The sequence below is a fragment of the Mastacembelus armatus genome, chromosome 17, assembly GCF_900324485.2.
Source record: "Mastacembelus armatus chromosome 17, fMasArm1.2, whole genome shotgun sequence".
Classification (NCBI taxonomy): Eukaryota; Metazoa; Chordata; class Actinopteri; order Synbranchiformes; family Mastacembelidae; genus Mastacembelus; species Mastacembelus armatus.
The window spans coordinates 18,020,869-18,040,597 of record NC_046649.1 but is presented as its reverse complement, the minus strand read 5'-3'; the positions used below and the strand labels follow the sequence as shown (position 1 = coordinate 18,040,597).

Below are 19,729 nucleotides of genomic sequence, written 5' to 3'. Positions count from 1 at the left end.
CAAAGCCAAAATATTGTTCTTTTTGCAGCTTCTCATGATGATTTGCAGTGTCTCTGTTATAAAACCTCATGTCATTGAGTTGGAGACAACAAATAAACAAATAAATGCACCTTGTGATGAAGATGTGTTAGATATTCTCACTACATGTTGACATTAATTAGACGAAGTGAGAAATAAGATGCACCACATTCATCTCTTGCACTGGGAAATTTGAAGTGAAAATGTAACCTGTCCATGCAATAACATAGTTCAGGAGTTTATCATCATACAGGATCATGTGCTGGGATGAAGACTGACAAAGTGACAAATCGACTACTGGTGCAACATATGACCATTAGTGCTTCAGTTCCCTTCACAGACAAATATTTTTAATACATTAGCTAATGTTTTTTATGGTCTTGAGTTACAGAAGCAACTCCACAAATCAAGTCAGTGTAACCAAGGATGAGCACAGCCTCACTCTGATGACAGCACTCCATATCTGACGGTGGCTCAGAGCCAGATATGTGGTTGCTAAACAAAATGTCAGTGAAGATGGTCTGGCCTTCATCAAAGGAAGAGACATAACCACATATTTTTAAGTAAAACATCCTCTCTAATTACCAAAAGATCTATTTTTGTTCGTCTTCTTGAGACCGTGTCTGACTTCTTCAGCCCTGTTTTTCCAGTTTACACAGCAGACGTCCTGTCTAACACATCAGTCATTTTCCACAGTTGTAATCTGTTGACTACTGCAAAAGATGAATTGTCTTTGGGGAATTTTTTTCTCCTTACCATCCATAAGTCATAATATTTTCTGACCCTAATGCAATACTATTTAGTTAATCATAAGACCTCACTGTACATGTCACCACATTTTTCAATCCTTGCTTTACATGAATGATTTTTGTGAGCCATACATGGGCTTATCTAGTTTCTAAAGAACCTGTCTCTTTTCTTTTATTTCTTTTCAGTTTGTCCAAGCATGGACATCCGGAACAATGTGACCAACCTGCAGACACTTAAAGACTGTACTGTGATTGAAGGCCACCTGAAGATCTTACTTATGTTCAGGACCAAGCCCGAGGATTTCCGGGGCCTCAGTTTCCCCAAGCTGACAGTGGTCACTGACTACCTGTTGCTCTTCCGAGTTTACGGCCTGGAGAGCCTCAGCGACCTCTTCCCCAACTTAACAGTCATCAGAGGCAACAACCTGTTCTTCAACTATGCCTTAGTGGTGTTCGAAATGCTCCAGCTACGAGAGATTGGTCTCCATAGCTTGATGAACATCACCAGAGGAGCAGTGAGAATTGAGAAGAACCCAGATCTCTGCTATCTCTCGACTCTTGACTGGTCCAAGATCCTTGACTCAGTCGAGGACAACTACATAATGGTTAACAAGAATGACAGAGAGTGTGGAGATGTGTGCCCAGGGGCAGCAGTTGGAAAGACCACATGCCAGACGACCACCATCAACGGACACTTCAGCGAACGCTGCTGGACACAGAAACACTGTCAGAGAAGTAAGTACATAGTATGACACTCCTGGTTTAATACGAAATTGTCCTAAAAGTGAGAAAATGATTAAGTTGATTGCAGTTTCGTAGGTTAGTTATTTAAGGCATATAATTACCAAAAAAAAAAGCCATTTGCAGGTTCAACTATTAACCAGTATCATGTGTGAGCATTTGGACTGATGAGCTCTGAGAATTTTTTGTTTTGTTGTCTGAAGGTTTTATGAATTATTTGGGAGAAAAATAACCAATTAATCGATAATGGACATGATCTCTAGTTGAAATTACAGCTTAAGTATATTAAAGTTACTAAAACAGTTGCACTGCACTTTAGGTGACAAATGAACACTTAACATTACTTAACCTTATTTTTCCAGTGACTACTAAGAGCTCCTTTTGCAGCTCTGCTCAACAACTTTCCACCAATACATCATTGTTTTCATGCACATACAACCAGTGAACCTTCACAGCTCTCCACTTTGACCAAATAAAAGCTGGCCACTATTTGAAACAAACGTAGTTATCGAGTCATCAGAATTACTGATAAATCACTGATTAAAAGTTGATTTTGTTGGGTCTGTTGTTAGTGTTGAAATGTCAGAGCTATGTCACATGCTGAAATATGTAGGCTGAGTCAACCAGGTAACCTACTTAAGTAGACCAGGTTCTGGTTCATTTCTGTCAGTGCAGCTTGAACCCTCCTGTAATGTGATGCAGCAACCCACCAGTTATTCTGTCAGTGTTCACTCACACAACATGGACTGGTCCCTGTATGTTCTGGCTTTTAACAACAAGTCCACCCACCCACACTGCCAAAGAGTTCAAGCTCGAGTGCTGAGAAGAATTTTGCGGATGGGTGCTGTCAGAACACCTTGGCTGACGCCATTATGCAACACTGCGTACATTACTTTAACAGCTCTTTTGAACTAGTTTCTCTGCATGTCTACCTTTGAAAGCATTTATTACTAGTAGTTTGGTGTTGGAGGCTATCTGCAGTTTCTGTACAGCTGAGTGAGGCCCATTATTATTCTCTTCACTCACCTTGTTTCTGAAGACTGACTTTTTATAGTTTTTCCACCAACAACTTTATCAAACACCAACAACTATTGTCAAATTGTGGTTGTGTGGTGAATGTCAAGCCAGAAGCATTATATAGATGCCAGCATGTGTCTGTGTGCAGATATGATTTCCTAATTGTGTGCCATTTCTGGAGATAAATCAAGGCCAGACGCTGACTGTCAAGTGCTGATCTCCAGTCATGGAGCTGCATCCGCCATGGGCAGGGCCTGTGGTCTTGTGGTTTGGGACCTGCGGTTTCTTTGCCTACTTTCACTAAAGCATGGAAAGACCTGTTAAGCCCCAGCTAGAACCACAGGATAGAGCGCAAGGCATTCGGTGTCCTTTTTAGATGTATCCTGTTAGTGCTTTTTATAGGCCTACTGTTCATCTAAACTACTTGTTGCATATTTGTCCCTGTTGGCTCACCGTGGTTGTGATTCTGATGGTTTTATTACACAAATTATGTAGATGATTTTTAATGAGCTCTTTTTAATTTTGTCCAAATTTGGTCCAAATTATATTTGATATGTTGAGGAGTTTTATTTAGGAGGAGATCCAGAGCGACACACTTGCACACCCAGGCACTGATGCAAAAAGCTTTCCTAGCACAGTTACAGGACTTATTTTTATTTCCCTGCACATTAGTTTTGTCCTTTTTATTTGATATTTGTAAGGATTTTGACTATTAACTCATTGCCTGACACTGTGGGCAGTTGATAACAGGTCATAAGGAGTATGAGTTTAGACATCATCATCGATTATCAGACTTTAATTACTGTGAAGTAAGCGTACAATGTGATTGATTAGTCAGTCCTCTGATTTTGACAGTTTAATTACTATATAAGGGTTTAAATGGTCACCTCACATTCAATATATGCTGTTTATTTCTCCAGAAGCCTAATAAACCTAATATTTCATTAAAAAGTAGTAATTTTGACCACATTGCTCTGTATTACACGCAGACGACACAGCAACCATACATGTGATCATGTCCACTGACACCCAGTGTTCTGTAATATACTCAGAATAGCATGCAAAAGATATACAGTTTTAAAAAAACATTGTTTTACTTGCAATGTCAAATCTCTTATACATAGACTTATAGAATCTGTGCTAATCAAAACAGACTATTTCTTTTTAAAAATTTAGTGAAAATTATAGATAGATTGATTAACAGACTTATTAATCCCTTGGGCAAAATTCAGTCATCATAGTAGATGGATACATTTAAATACAGTAGAGTACAATACCTTAGGATAAAATAAGGTAAAATTATTCATTCATTTAATGAAGTGCCAACACTCTTTTGAGGATAATGGACATTTGATTATCTTTTGGTAATGGCTGCAGTGCGGCACAGCTTGTTTGACATCAGCTTAGCCTGAGCCCTGAAAGAGGCTGGCACGTGAAGGTATTGGCTGTGACTCAAACACAGATCAGGGACCTCCCCTTGGTATTTTTTTTTTCCACTGCTGAAATGTACTGACAGCCTGCCCATCAGTCCATCAAACTTTTATTACATATTTACACTTTTTGGGCATTTTACATTTTTATTAGAAAAATGGACAGAAATTTATCTATTTAAAAAGATTTTAAAAAGTTTCATCTTGGTGAAGGCTACAGAAACTACGATTCAGGGGTTTACAGGTGAAATCTGATTAGCAGACTTTTCACTGATTCTTTTAATTAAATACAGATAACATTTTCTAAATCATGTTTTATTACAGTAGTGGTATGATTTTCGCTTAGAATGGTCTTTTAATATTGTTTTTTGGTTTTTTTTTTGTAATAAAGTCTGCCTGTTTCTGTCACAGGCCCAGAGCAATATACAGTAAATGAGGGTGTATTTCCCAAGTGGCTAGTATTTTACACACATATTAAAAGTGATGTTAATTATCTACCGCAGCAGCTTTCATCAGTGTTTAAATCTGTTACATATTTATTAAACTCCCTTAAGGTGAAAAACGGTACTTAGCAGACCTCTGCTTGGTTTTGCAATTTTTCACGCTGCATATGTGGATCTGGAGCCTGTGGACAAACAGGGAGTACTGTTAAAGTAATGCAGGTGTTCACAGCTGGGTTTTAGCACATTTGAGCCAGGTCAGGTAAGGATCTGGTGCCAAACGTTTGATATGAAGCATCTAAATTTACTCTTGGCTCACGTCACATCTATCTGTCCGCCAATCACAAGATGGAGTTGGAGATTTGCCAGGGTCAGTGTATCTGTGCTATGTGTGTGTGTGTCTGTGTGTGTCTGTGTGTGTCTGTGTGTGTCTGTGTGTGTCTGTGTGTATCTGTGTGTGTGTGTGTGTGTGCATAACAGCAACACAGACATGGACTGTAAATCACACAGGGACATAACCTCTGTGTGTGTGTGTGTGTGTGTGTGTGTGTGTGTGTGTGTGTGTGTGCGCGCGTGTGCAGACAGTTATTTAGTCTTGCTGCTAGGAAACAGGAGAGTAACACTATGGTGTAATCGTGGGCACATCAGTCATTCACCAAGGCCAAATCGGAAGGAAAAGCAAGGTCACCGGTCATTACCCCTTATCGTCGACTTCAACTCTCCTCTCTGTGCACCTTGTTGCAACTCCCAACTCCCACACGAAACTGTCAACTATAGCGCCGTGATCCTTTTCCACCCTGAACAGTGGTGGTCATGAAGTTCATGGAGCACTCTTCCCAATTGTTTCCTGTCTTTGTTGGTCTACATCCTCTCTGAGGTTATGAATGGACACAGAGGCCTGGAGTGCTGCCTTAGTAGCGGCAGACACTTTATGAGACCAACATACTGATGGGTGACCTGAAGAGGTCAGCAAGGCAGGAAAGAGGACAAACTTAGCTGCTAGTAAGCTGTCTGTGGGGAAATGGCAGGATATAGTTACTGAGCTTTATTATTTTGAGATGGAAGTGACTCCTGGTGTGACAAAACCTTGAGGAAACCATGGCATTATATTGTCTTCATTTACTCATGTTCATTTTAGCATTTTTCTTTTGAAGCTGTGACTGCAGGTTATATTATAACTACTTGAGGTCTGAGGACCTTTACCTTTGAAGTCTCTCCTACATGTTCAGACCTGGTGTAAGCCAGTTTTAACAGCCTGAAGGGGCTTATGTGTTCATTGCCTGTAGCGTTGCCTCTAGAGCATGAACTCTGTTTGAAAGTCCTGCCACACTCGTCCTCTACCCATCACATGAATCATTTCTTCTTTCTATTTTTGTCGTAGACCTCATTCATTCCCTATTCTTTTTTAAACTGTAACGTTGTAATCTGTAGCTTTCTGCTGCATAGCAGCTTAAGGTATCTGACAAACTGAAATAAATGGTAGAAAATAGAAGCTTCCGTTCATGAAAGACGTTACATGCTTGCTGAGTGTTAACAGCTGTTCCAGTAAATGAAGATGTCCTCAAGACCTCCAGCTAAGACAAACCTACTTTACCTTACCTCACAATGTGTCAGATGCATTTGCTGTCACGTTCAGTACATACTGCATGCAGAACTGCAACCTCTGTGTACTTCCTTTTCGGGGGCAGTTATCATGAGGGCTAGTTTCATCATAGCATTTTAATGATAAACTTTCCAAGTTCTTAAAATTTAAGGCAAATGGTGTCGCCTTAAGGAATGTAAAAAATAATAAATGTAAATTAAAAATAATTGCTTATAATTTGTTGATTTCTTAGTGTTGTGTACGTTATGTGTGTTTGCAAAGACAAGCATTTCAAAAGAACAGGAAATCAGAGCAAAGAAGCTTAATTAGAGTGATGTTAAGTTTTACAATAATCGGATAAAGCTGTTGTGCTCACACTGGCATTCATTTGAATTGACCATAGCAAAACTTGAATACAGGCAAGCACTTCGTATTACCCAGTTCTCGTGTTATGCAGTAACTTACAATGCATGAAATGACAAAAATGGCAGGAAATGCTTCACTTGATCTTCTATATGGACCTTATGACCCAAGTAGTAGAACTTTGAAGTAACAGATCTGGCCTATGCCTAATTTCTCTAAAAGGTTTGCTTTGTAACTAGAGATGAAAAGAGAAAAAGGAATCGAGCACATGCATGCAAGTCAAAAAATCGGGCCCCTGTTTTTCCTCAGCCTCATCTGTCTACTCTCTTCATGGTTGAATATCCATGTCATCATGGATTCCTATTCTACTAGCCTAAATCCAGACCCCTCCAAACACATATACACTACAAGGCCTTTCCTTTAAGCTTTCTTAACTGCTCTGGTACTCAGTCTTATGATGCTGCACCCGTCGAACCTTCGCCGTTCAGCTTCTGGAGCCATTCCCAAGGAATCCCAAACATTTGAGGCATCTGTTAAAGCTGGGCTGAAAGGCATTTCTTCACTGCTGTACATGCACACATTCAGTTTACAACGGCTCACTGCTGCTTTACTGCTAATTTAATCAAACCCACACGAACCGTTTTTTTGTTTCGTCTACTCTCACAGGTCCCATGCAACTTTGATCCAGATTCAGTAGGTTTTGTCATTGTTCTATTAAGTAAAAAGGTTTGTATTATTTGGGTAAATACTTTTTATGTTGTCATAGTGTGTGTGTGTGTGTGTGTGTGTGTGTGTGTGTGTGTGTGCGTGCGCGTGCGCGTGCGTGCGTGCCCGTCCGCCCACCCCCAGTATGGCAAAATATTGTCAAATATCATAACACCTCTCTCCTTAAAATGGCACTGATGCGTCTGTCTGTTGGTTTGTACTCAAGGCTGTAAATGAATGAAGAAATGAAAAACATCACCTAATGGTGGTGTTAAAAATGGTGTTTTATAAAATGAAGTTTGTTCAGGGACTAGGATGTAATTGATTTTGGCACCTTAGTACATTAGCCTAAAGGGTGAGTAGGAGAGTGAGTCTAAACAGGACTCCAGGAAAGCAAAATAGAAAAATCAGTAGTGAAAGTTGAAGTAGAAATTGGCAATAGAGTTACAGCACATCTTTGCACAAGGCCTTTGTGTTATAACACAACTTGAAGATTAGCTTATGTTATTTTTGGCTTTCTTCCTTTTGTGATATTTTAGAATAGTCACTGATGTGATGTTTGACTGCACTGTCAAAAGATAACCAACTAATCACTAACGTGGTCGTTCTGCATTAGTCAGCAAATAGCGGCCCTCGGACCAAATCCAGCCTGACAAGAAAAGTATCTGGCCACTGACATTTTGAAGTTTTTATAAAAAGTCTTACTTTGTATATCTGTTGTAGATAATATGAATGCATCATTTAATTGTTTCAATGTAAGGACTTGATGCTTTGTTTGTCATAAATGACAGCAAAGTGAATATATTTGGGGTTTGGAATGAAGGTCGAACTGGGGGTTATAACGGGACGTTATACAGCATCATATCCTTTTTGTTGTTTCCATTAAGATTTAATCATTGCAGCCCTAATTGCAGCCCATAATTGCAGACCTAATGAAAAGCTTTTGTTCCTCTGGACGGAGCACTTCAGTCTGATGAACTGTCCTGATGTCTCGAGTCGATGTCTGTTGGGACTGAAGACTGGAAAAATGGAATGTAAAAAATCAGTGGGTGCGGAGTTGGAACAGAAAGCTCCTGCTTTCAGCTTGCTGCTCGAGGCTACTCTAACTAGAACTATAACATCCCCATATCTCTGAGCAGCCTGTCAGTGGCAGTGTTGCATTGTTTGTAATTTAGGAACATGGTTTTAAACGAAGAATAAAAAAAGACTGATTCTGTAATATTATTTTGGTCAGTCGTGAGTCCACCACAGTTACACGTGCAGCACTAAATCAGTGGCGTACTCTTTTCAAGTTCTCTGTAGGGACGTTTCTTCTCAGCCTGTATCACTAGTCGAATGTACTTTATTCTATATTCTATATAATAGAATAGAATAGTTCTTGGTATGAGTGGAAACAGGAAAAATGCATTTACTCAAACGATAGAGGCTTGATGAATAACAAATAGTACATGAAAACCCAGGAGTACTTGTGGCTTTCTGACTGTGATTTAATAAATAAATGAACCAACATTTGGAAAGGTAGTGATAGAGAAAGACTTTTTGTGCCTTGCGTTTGCTGCATCAAAGCAACTAAATTTTTTCCCAGAAATAAATTAAAGGGGCCTCCCTTTATTGTGATCGCTTTCTTCCCGCTGACTTTTGTTTCTATAAACTACTGCACTTTAAAAATAAAATTTCAAAGGTGGTGTGACGTTGCATCAATGACAGAAATGTTTGATGTCATAACAGGTAGTCAAAGTCAACCAAGTGTAGTCATTATTCCAGGTCTTTACACCAAGCCCTGGAAGGAAATGAAGATTCAAGGCTGTGCTGTGCGTCATTTGCCTGTAGAGCAGGCAGTGTAATTACCCATCAATGAGTGCACAGGGTTTATTATTTCTATTCAAGTCACGGATAAACTGGATATCCTGCATTCAGATGATCTCAGCAGCGGGGCAACATTAAAAACAAAAAGTGCTTTTCCATGTTGTTTGTGTGTTTTTGTTCTATTAACAGAGGCCGGGGCCAGTTAATGAAATTGTTTTTGGTCCCTGTTACTACCCGAGTCGTCTCAACCAAGCCCTGCTGCTGCTGAGTCAGACCAGCTGACAAGGGGTTATCAGAAAAAAATGAGACAAATACACCCAGGCCATTATCCTGGTTTTTAGGCCATAATATTAATCATTCTCTCTGATGCACTTAATTTTGCTTTAATTTAGATTAGAACGAATACAGGTTGTTTCTGTCTTAAATGGTACTCCACTGTGTTTTGATGCATGATTGAATATTTGGATATATATTCATTTTTCATCCTGAATGATCTGCTTTGGGTTTTCTGTGTCCAACAAGACACCAGAAAAAGCAAATAAATGACTTTAAAAGTGCCTTGTTGTGCCATTTGAACATGCTGAACATTATTTATTATAAAAATAATAACAAACAAACTGTGACAGGTGAATCTAATCTTTTTTTTCTTTCTTTTTTTTGGCAGCAACTAAACATTTTCATTGTCAACCAACTTTTTTTTTTTTCTATTAACTTTTTGTTTTGTCTATAAATTGTCAGAAAAAGGCAACCAATACCCAAGAAAGTTACTAGTAAGTACTCAAATTGAAAACACTGCAACAGGCAAATGTTTCTTTTTTACCTCATAGGTTGTAACTATTTAACTATTAATAAATTATTAACATTTTGCAGATTGTCTTCAGTTAATAATGTTAGAGCATTTATAGTCATAACAAAGTAATTAATTGTCTAATTCGAAAAAGCCATTGGACATGTGAACATTTGGCCAGTGCACCTGTCTATACCACTACTAACATCTATCACCTCAGCTCAAATGTCATGCTCTGGATAAATTCATTCGTTGTTTTTATGTCCCAGCATCCATCCATACATCTTAATTTAGCCCTGTCTCATTCTTATTAAAGGTATAGAGATTGTTGCAGTAGGCAGGGACATGTTTGGACATGGAAGTGGGGACTCTGTAACATCTGTTTTTCACTAGTAGAGAGGAAACCAGAGAATGTGGTAAGGGCAAGGATTTGGATTTTCATAGAAAACTATAAAAGTTATAGATGGTGTAGAGTGACGTTATTTCTTTCTTCAAACTGGGAAAAGGAACAAAGGCAAAAAAAAGGCCCAGGGCCTGTTTTTATTAACTGTCTCCAAGTAGGAAATCACTCTTAACTGGCTAAAAATCCTCAAGATGGATTCTTGGTCACAGTTTAAGGATAAGAAGTAAAAGCATTTTATAAACAGTCCCAACTTAGGAAATCATTCCTATCTCCACCGAAATGTAGGAGCACCACAGGTCCTACCTGATCAGGAACTGCCAGGAGATGGTGTTTAGGCAGAGATGAGACTCAATGAGAAACACAGACACAATGAAAAAATGTTTTACTCACATGACCCTAAGCTCATTAAAAAATAATGTTTGGACAAAAATTGAATGATTGTCACAGATTTTGTGCAGGATGCAGCTGCTCCATAAATACATGCTATTTCCACATGAACTAAAATCACTGCAACTTTTTATTTTATGTTAATAAAGAAGATGTAGCTTTTCATGGTTATAACTTTAGTCTGTCAGATCAGTTGTGGCCATAAAAAGTTGATCAATGTCACTTTATACAATATTGTGCTTTTCTGATCTGCCTGCCTGCTGGACTGTAGGCTACTGATCTGACAGTGTTCTGCAGTCCACACTGAAGGTCTTCTGTTGTATAAATAACCAGAAACTACTTTGTTTACCAATGAAGCTGTTGGAGAAGACATTCATAATAAAACCTGCTTAATTGGGGAGAACTTGTCTAATTGCACATATATTATGATATTGATATAAGTATATATATAATAATGTACATTATATATATACTTTTTAATATATATATATATATGCATTATGAACCACCAGCTTTTGAGGTTAGTGTAATGGTACCCAAGGTGTCTGGAAATATACAGAACTTGTAATAATGTTTTGCCTGTTTTTGTAGACAAAGTATTAGGTTCCAATATGTTTACCTCATTTTCCAAAACCATCACCCAGAAAAATTGAGTTTGAAGGGTTCTTGCAAGCAGAATAAGGGCTCTAAAGTATCACCTGTGATGGTTTACTGAGAGCTTTAAAGAAATAGTGTTGCATTGAATGAAGCAGAAACTCAGACATGCATAAGTGAGTGAACATGCAACAACAAAATCGTTGTGTGTGTCTACTTTAGCAAAACATGGACTAACTGGCTGGGAGGAGCCATTACAAAGCATAAACATCAGAACTTGTCAATTGTTATACAAGCTTGATTGGGCATAATTACCTTTGTGAAAAAAGTTACCCAAGTGGGTAATTCAGCTACATTATTGCCATTATTGAGCTATATTAATATAAATATCAATAAAGCTATATTTGGATGTTGTGTTTGATCTAGATAAGATAAATAGCAATTTTTCTGCTGAAACAATTACGTGTTTGAAGGAGTGTTTAGGTTCTTAATGGAGAATTTGTTGATTTTTATGTTTAATGACTTATTGAATATGTTTCGGTTTAGACTGAAGCAATTTTCTTCCTCTTCTTGTTACCTTCTCTGTGTGTTTTTCATGACCTCATGGTCCATAAATATCTAGTCAGCTGTTGTGCTGTACCAAGCTGAGAGTGCCAAGCAGTCCATGTCATATTTGAAACATGAATCAATATTCAAAGTCAGATTTTGGCAGTTTATTTAGTATTCCCATTGCTGTTCATATTCTGTCAGAAGTTTTTTCAAAAGCACTTTGTTTGTTCTTCTTCAGGATTATTCTCTTGTGAGCCTTCAGCAAAATCTTCCTCTCATAAGAAACTAAATACTACCCTTGTCATTGCCGTGGAATTTTAATTACCAACCAGCACACCGCCACATTCCTGTTTGGCATTTTCTGGGGTCTAGTATGATCTTGACACAAAATGTCTGAATATGCTGTTGCTTTATTACTGCCTTAAAAGGAACCTGGAAAAACTCACCACAGAATGATTTTAGGGAGGATTGCAATTAATGAAAAGTACCAAGGTTCTTCATTTTATACAGAATCCCTTCATTTTGGTAGTGTCCTCCTTGCTCATAAATAGGTGTCTGAATTGCTTACCGGGGTGCCTATGGATCTTGGTCACAACAGCAATGAAAGGAAACTCTTCTACAGTTTATGTATTGATTGCAGAATGGCGAAGTATGATCTGTACGAGTCATTCATTTCAAGCAAAGTTGATTCTTTCATTCTTTTTAACAAGTTGTTAAACCTTGGGGTTGGCTGGCAGGCTCAGCAGATCTGTTTCTTGACTTGCCATTTCCAAGTTGCCATCACATTCATAGGGTGTATTCAATGCTGTCACCCGGAAAAGTATTGGTTTGTCGTTGTCCATTTTGGACTTAGGGGATTGAGTATCGCATTGTGTGACTCTGTCCTCACTCATCTAAGTAGAACCTCTGGTAATGAGAAAAAAGAGCCAGGCATTTCGGCACCATTGTCCCTCAAGAAAAACCTGCTGCACTTTGCACAAACCACATAACAAGAGGTCAGACAATGTGCCAAAGGAACCAGTGTAGTAAGCATATCGGAGTTCTGGAGGGAGACACATTCAGCCTCAAGACTTAGATGCAGCCAGTTGTGAACAGACCTAAGTCCAGCTGCCGACCCAGCACTTGCCGCCCACAAGGCCCATTGATTTATTGTTGTCAAGTGATTTTACTCAGTACATATGGAAGATAAGTAGTGGATGTGCTGACAAGATCGAAGTCAAGCCGAGCACAATTAAGTAGCACACACCAAACTGAGAAAAGACCTTTGCTTTTTTGTGAACTGTGCTGCAGGGTCTATATGATTATGAAACTGGACCTGTATTTAGTTACTGGCATGTTGTATGGAAAGAATTACAAATAATCAATGAAAATTTGCCATTTTTGTGGCATTAAACAACTGAAACAATTAATTTAGTATTAATAAACAATTATTTTTTTATTTACCAGTTGTTTCTGTTCTGTTTTTACCTATTTCAATAAAATGGATTACCAGGTTACAACTAAGACTTATTTTTTTGTTTACAAATCTGAGAATCGAAGATGAAAATGTCAAATCTCTTCTTTGCAAGGCCAATTGTGCTAAAACTAAGAAAAAAATTATAACGACATAAAGCAGAATAGCAGAAAGCCTTGACTTTGAAGAGGCTAGAAGCAACTAATAGTTGATATTTTGCTCAACTAAATAAAAATAAACATTTAATCAAACATGATTTCTAATGAATTTTCTATTGATCATCCAATTAAGTGTTTCTGCTTTAATAAAATACATTATACTGTCAGTTGTAATAAATATACAAGTCATCAATATTATTTACAATTTAAAAACATTATTTACAATTTAAACACACTTAACAACATAAAAATGAAATATGTAATTTCAGAAAGATGACATTTTCGCAGCAGGCAGCGATAAGGTGTTTGAAATTATGTGTGCCATTTTGTAAGAGGAGGCGTCAGTTCTTCAAACAGTTATCTTAATCTGGATGGAAATCTTTCAGTTGTTTCAGGACCATTGAAGTCTGTAAAAAGTCCTAATGAGTTATAGACATGAAGAGGCATGATCCACCTCCTGAGGCACCATGCTGTTTAGCACTATGCTAACGTAACATGATTGTCTCAGCGCGAGTTTGAACCCATTGCTTCAAAAAGTCCCACGTTTCTCTCATCATTCTGAATTTAAAAAATTGTTTCTTTGCTTCTGTCTGCCAAAGGTGTATGTGCATGACACCAACACCAAAAGTTCTTAGTTAGAATTAGTTGTGGTTTTGATTAGTAAAATTAAGGAAGCCAAGTCATGATAGTGCATTGATAGAAAGCGTAGCGCAGTGCAACCCATTTTAGTTTAGTTCCAGCCTGTTAGTATGTGGTTGTCGTGTCAGTGTTTGGTGTAAGTCCCATTGTCTGACTGGCTGGGAGGAAAGAGAGAGGGACACAAAGGGTTAAATTGTGTGCTTGTCTTCCTTGGAGATGGGAGAGGCCATTTGAGTGGCTAGCTTCTACAGCTAGCCAACACATTGGCTAAGGCTGAGGGTGGATCTGCTGCTGGGCATGTGCTCCGGCATAGAGCCCCGCTGGAGGATCAGGAGTCAGTGAGAGCAGACAGCAGAACTTCAGCGTATACATATGAGTATGTACATGTGCATACATGTGTTGAGTAAGCTGAAAAACAGGTTTTGAAATAAACTTTGGAGATGGAAGAAAAGTATATCAAGTGAAAATTGTCATCTTGATCCTAGAAGTTGTCAGTAAGTACTGGGGGGGGGGGGGTTTAAACAAGCAAACTGACAGAGATAAGAGATGATTATATGATTTGTTTTTCTAGCACTGTGTTCCCTTTAGCTTCCCCCCTTCCAGTACCATTCTCATATTGCTTTGCCCTCCCTAAACACTCACTCATTTGCTTTAAGAGCAACCTCCGTCAAAGTCATGGTCAAAGTCGTGCTCAACAATTACAATTGTTACAATTAATTTCTTTTCTGTTTATGGTTTTGGTTCATTTGACTGAATATTTGTTCATCCCTGCAAAAGACACACACACTCACATGGCCTACCTCTCACCTACCGAATGGTCTCAATCTGTCATGGAGAAGTTAATCTGTGTGTGCAGAGACAGTCTGGTGTATTTACGTCTGAGAGTCCTTATTATATCCCTCCAAACCTGTCCTCACACTTACACAGGTAACAAAACACACACAAGCTGGGTCCACAAAACCTAAAGTCATGTAACAGGTTACCTTTTCAGGCACATGCACATGAAGATATATGCAGAAACAGATTTGAGTCTTTCTTCTTGGCTGACCGGGTTTAACCTCCAGAGTCGTCTCTGAACTAGTTTGCATATTTGTGTCACACTGTCAGGACACTCATTCTGTCAGTGTTTATTTCTTCTGCATGCTCCCAGGGAACATGTGTTTCCATGATGCTAAAAAGAGGCCTGTGCTTAAATTTTGTTCATCTACTTTACATCTGGGACTTATTTATACCAGAACATTATAATGTCATTATAATGATAATTATTTTGATATCATGAATTGTGGTATAATGTTGTACAACAACCGCATCAATATATGACTTCCCCTAAGGATTATTTTTATTATGAGTTGAATTCTGTATGGTATTTCATATATGTAAATTTCTCTGTAAAAGGTTTATTGGGAAAATTGCTGTTAATATCAACCAAAATGAGCTATTATGAAAAATACTGAAAGGTCCGGTTTTGTTAAATTTTAAGTTTCAAGTTTATAAAACCATAAGCTTCATAAGAACAAAATTGAAACCAGCCAGTCATCTTACACATATTTTGCTTGCAAAACAGTGTATGCTTTGAATACCACTTCTTCTTTCCCCTCTGTCTCACTTTCACCAAGTCTTCTACATGAGTGTCTGACTAGTGTTGGATCCCTGCTGTTTGTTTTCAGTATGCTTGTTGGTCAGAGGCAGATGGTTCTCTGCTGGCTACTGCAGTGAGGAGGGATTTCACTCCTGCTGACAGATCTGACCATCTGAGGTTTCTGTGGCATTACGCTGCGTTCACATATAAGAATTCAGTGATGAGCCAGCGGCAGCTGCCATTCACTGTGATTGAGACCTGGCTTTGCAGCCCTGTGCCCCCACCAAACTCAACAGATTCAAAAGAGCCTGGTTACACTGCAGGGGAAAGTTGAGCTTTATGCTGATATTCTGTGGCACACCACAGCAACAGCCAGGTGAAGCAGTTTGTTACTAATCCAGTCCACAACGTGAAGGAATCATTGTGGTCTTTAATGATATATAAAAGAAGAATGTAGCATGTACATATTACAGGGCATGTGCCAAGAAACAACTTTCTTATCAGAGAACAAAACACAAAAACAAAACAAAATGCAACCCATATCCCAGAACTACAGATTCACCAAACTCTGCTCCAACCAGGTACTTTGGGTCTGTATGTGCCTAAGCACAGGGAATGAATGCACATTATATAAAGAGCTGTCACATGGGAGTGATTAAAATCTCTTACCTCATCTTGAGAATTGAAATGCTATGTAGGTGATCAAATGGTGATAAGCTGTTTACTGTGCTTCTCTTCCTGCAGCTCAGACTAGATCTTTAATATTTCCAGCTTTGTTTTATCTGATGATCACCCTCCTTACTTGCCTTTGTTCTTTTGCTATCTGCAGTGTGTCCTGTTCAGTGCAAGAATCGTGCCTGCACTACGGATGACCAGTGCTGCCACGACCAGTGCTTGGGTGGCTGTCTGAAGCCCAACTCAGCCAGTCACTGTGTGGCCTGCCGTGGCCTTCAGCACGAGGGCAGCTGTGTGGAGCGCTGCCCTGAAAATCACTTCACCTACAAGGGCTGGCGATGTGTCTCCTTCACCTTCTGTCAGGAGCTACACAACACATGCAAACGAAAGAAGGAGCGCAGCAAGAACGCTGACTGCCATGAGTACGTCATCCACAATGGTGCCTGCATCCCTGAGTGTCCCTCTGGCTACACAACCGTCAACTCCTCCTCGTAAGTGGACACTTATTTCGCTCCAACGGGCTCTTTATGAGCTGGTGAAACAATGTTTGATCAGTGAAGCTGACTAATATTCTTCAGGCATACATGCAAATGCACATTCACATACATGTCAGAATTTAACCCATGGATTTTCAAAGTATATGAGCTTGGAGATTTGTTGATTATCTTTCATGTGAGTAATTTCCTCAAAAACACACAAAGAGAATGTTGAGGAAAAAAAATACTGCAAAATTGACTTTATCATTATTATTATTAAAAAGACCTTATGCAGGTATTATGCAGTAAACATTTGATTTGATATGACTCACATAATAAGGAAAATTGTTTCTATAGGCAAAGGTCTTTTTTTGTATATTCTCTATATGTGTAATTTAGAAGCTCTTATGCTTGTATCTTTGTAGTTGCATTTTAACAGACTTCTGTTTGATGCATGTTGATTAGTGGGGGTGTGACTGCAGACAGCACTAGGTTTCTGCTTGTGCAGAAGTTCGAATCAAAACTAGAAATTTTAAGACGTATCTTTTGTTACAACACAACTCACTAGATTAAACACCAGAAGACTCAGAGAAACATTCAGGCCAGACTGTCAGTTCCCCAGGGTGCTGGACCTCGACTGCACGTGGATGGCTGCAAGCAGATAGAGGGTCTGTCTGGCAGGGAGTTGGTCACTAATAGCTATGACAAGGAAAAATGTATATTTAACCTTATTTATCCAGAGAGGGTTTACCAAGCACATAACATCTGTTTGAGCAACATAAAGCTTCACATTCACATTTACACTCATTTCACATACATTTTCAAATTCGACGTTTTTTGTGGGACTACCAGCTGTGAAGATTCAGCTTCTCTTGAACAAATAGTTTTTTGTTTTTTTTTTTTTAATTTGAATTAAAATAAATCAAATATTTTGAGTTGTGCGGTTTATATATTTCCTTTCTTGAGATGTTTTTTGGGGTGTTTTCGTAGGTGTTTTGACATTATCTGAGATCATCTGACCAATTTGTAGTTTACAGTTGTTTACAATACTGTCCTCAGTGACAGGTGTTCATTTTATTCAGCAGTCACAAAGTCACACACTTTGGCAACAAATATAACAACTGTCTTGAAAATATGAACTGTTGATATCGTCTAATTTTCTTTGCCCTGTATTGCACAGGTATAGCTTAGTGGAGGTGGTATTGTCTGATGAAGAGCTCTACAATTCAAATCTCCTGAATATGCTTGAGCCGATTTAGTCTGAAAGACCTCTCAATGTGCAGACTTGATCACCTCTTGCCAGGGATTTCAATCAGCAATCCTGCTCATCTAAATGTTTAGGCCACTGTTGACCTGCTGTGAACCCAGCTGTCATCTCCATTTTTTCACTTCTCTTTGGCGCTCATCTGTTGTGTTTGGCATCTGTCTCCTATCATTGGCTCTAAGCTGTCCTGTGGAAATGAAAGTCTTTTGATGAAACGCAGCATAGTCCAAGGCATTGTGACGACTTGGAATATGCCTAAGGGTACTAAGGCTCAAAGTGCAGATGTGGTGCTGGAGTGGGAACATAGGACACAGATGCACTTTTCAACTATTTTGCGATTGACACTTGAGTCATTACATCATGTGGTGGTGTATGTTGAAAGTTTTCATTAACTGGTGTGACATGGCTACAATAATGCAGACCCATTTCATAGTTGTCATGTACTTATACCAGACAGTGCTAAGAAAATCATAGCACATTAGCTGCCAACCAAACCCATTATTTGGCTTACATAAAAGAAATGTCAGTCTTCTATTATTGTCCTGTTACCTTGATCAAGTATTGCACAATGAACGTATTCTCACCTGAGTAAGTAGCCAGTAGCAAAAAAATACTTGTAGTATTCAGGACAATTACCCAAGCAAAGGCAACAGCCCATCACTGGTTAATCTTCTCCTTCATTCCATCATTTTGAAACCTTTACAAATATACTACACCATGTGACCATGTTAAATATGTGTTCTGTTTCATGTACAGATTTGACCTCATTAAAGTTTGTGTTTGCCACATTATAACTGGGGACCGTACAGATGGCGTTTTAGGATATAGGTTACTGTGGTTGCCGCACAAACCGCAGCCATATACTTGTTACGAGAACAGGCTTGTTATGAAAACATTATGTAAGGCAGGTTGTTTAACTTGCTTGTTAAGGTGAGGGGTTGGGATCCGTTCATTTTTAGTTAATTAAAAACAGCAGCTAAGCCCTTATTGAGATGAAAAGCAGCTATAATCAGAATTTTTAAATAACAATCTTTTGCATGACTTGTTTATGAAAGAGTTCGGAATATTTAGAGATTTATTGCCTGACTGCGTAATTTTCCTGTAGTTCTGCAGAGCTTTTTAAATTTTCACTTCATTATTTTCCTTTTACATCTGCCACTTTATTGTTTTGATTCATTTTCACTGCTCCTCTCACTCTTTCAGCCACAGCCCACAGCTGCTTTCAGTTTGTACCTCTAAAACCTACTGTACACTTGCTCAGCCCTAACCAGCACAGAGCAAGACACAGTTAGAGACTGGTCAGAGAACAAAGTGGAGCCTTTATCAGGAGCCAGATATTTCCATCAGGAGATGGTGCAAAAAGTGATAGTAAACATTGAATTTAAATTCATTGTGTGGACACAATTATGACTCCAAATGAATGTTAATATTGCTCTGTCTACTACCAAGTTCCCATATCATTTTAAATTGTGATGTCAGTGTTCACAGCTTGTGAAACAATCTCATAGGGGGTTGAAAATTACAGTAGCCGACTTCATAACACATCTCCAAGATGTAATTGTGATACCAAAGTCACCCACACATTGTTATCATGTAGACAAATAACAGTTTTATAATCCTTTGTTTTATAGGCTCAACTGCACTCCCTGTGCAGGGCTCTGTCCTAAGGTGTGTATGGGTCTGAAAACTGTGGACTCTGTCACTGCTGCCCAGGCTTTGAGAGGCTGCACTGTTCTCAATGGGAGCCTGGTCATCAACCTGCGTGGAGGAAGTGAGTATCTGTAAATTGTTTAGTTCAATCTGATTTCAGTAGTCAACAGTTAAATGTAGGTAGAGCTTTATCTTACAATAAAACAAATCAGTCAAGCAATCACCATCATTTAAATAAAGTTTAAAAGGCAAAAACTATGAGAC

At 38.7% G+C, this 19,729-nt stretch overlaps 1 protein-coding gene across 1 annotated transcript in view; it reads left to right on the top strand.

The window, feature by feature from the left end:
• The window catches only part of insra (insulin receptor a), a 41,879-nt gene that overhangs the window by 7,053 nt on the left and 15,097 nt on the right, over nucleotides 1–19,729 (top strand). Inside the window, exons 2-4 of the mRNA XM_026312829.1 lie at nucleotides 954–1,502; nucleotides 16,230–16,566; nucleotides 19,447–19,586. Of these exons, the coding sequence (XP_026168614.1) occupies nucleotides 954–1,502; nucleotides 16,230–16,566; nucleotides 19,447–19,586 (1,026 nt within the window). The remainder of the gene's footprint in view (nucleotides 1–953; nucleotides 1,503–16,229; nucleotides 16,567–19,446; nucleotides 19,587–19,729) is intronic.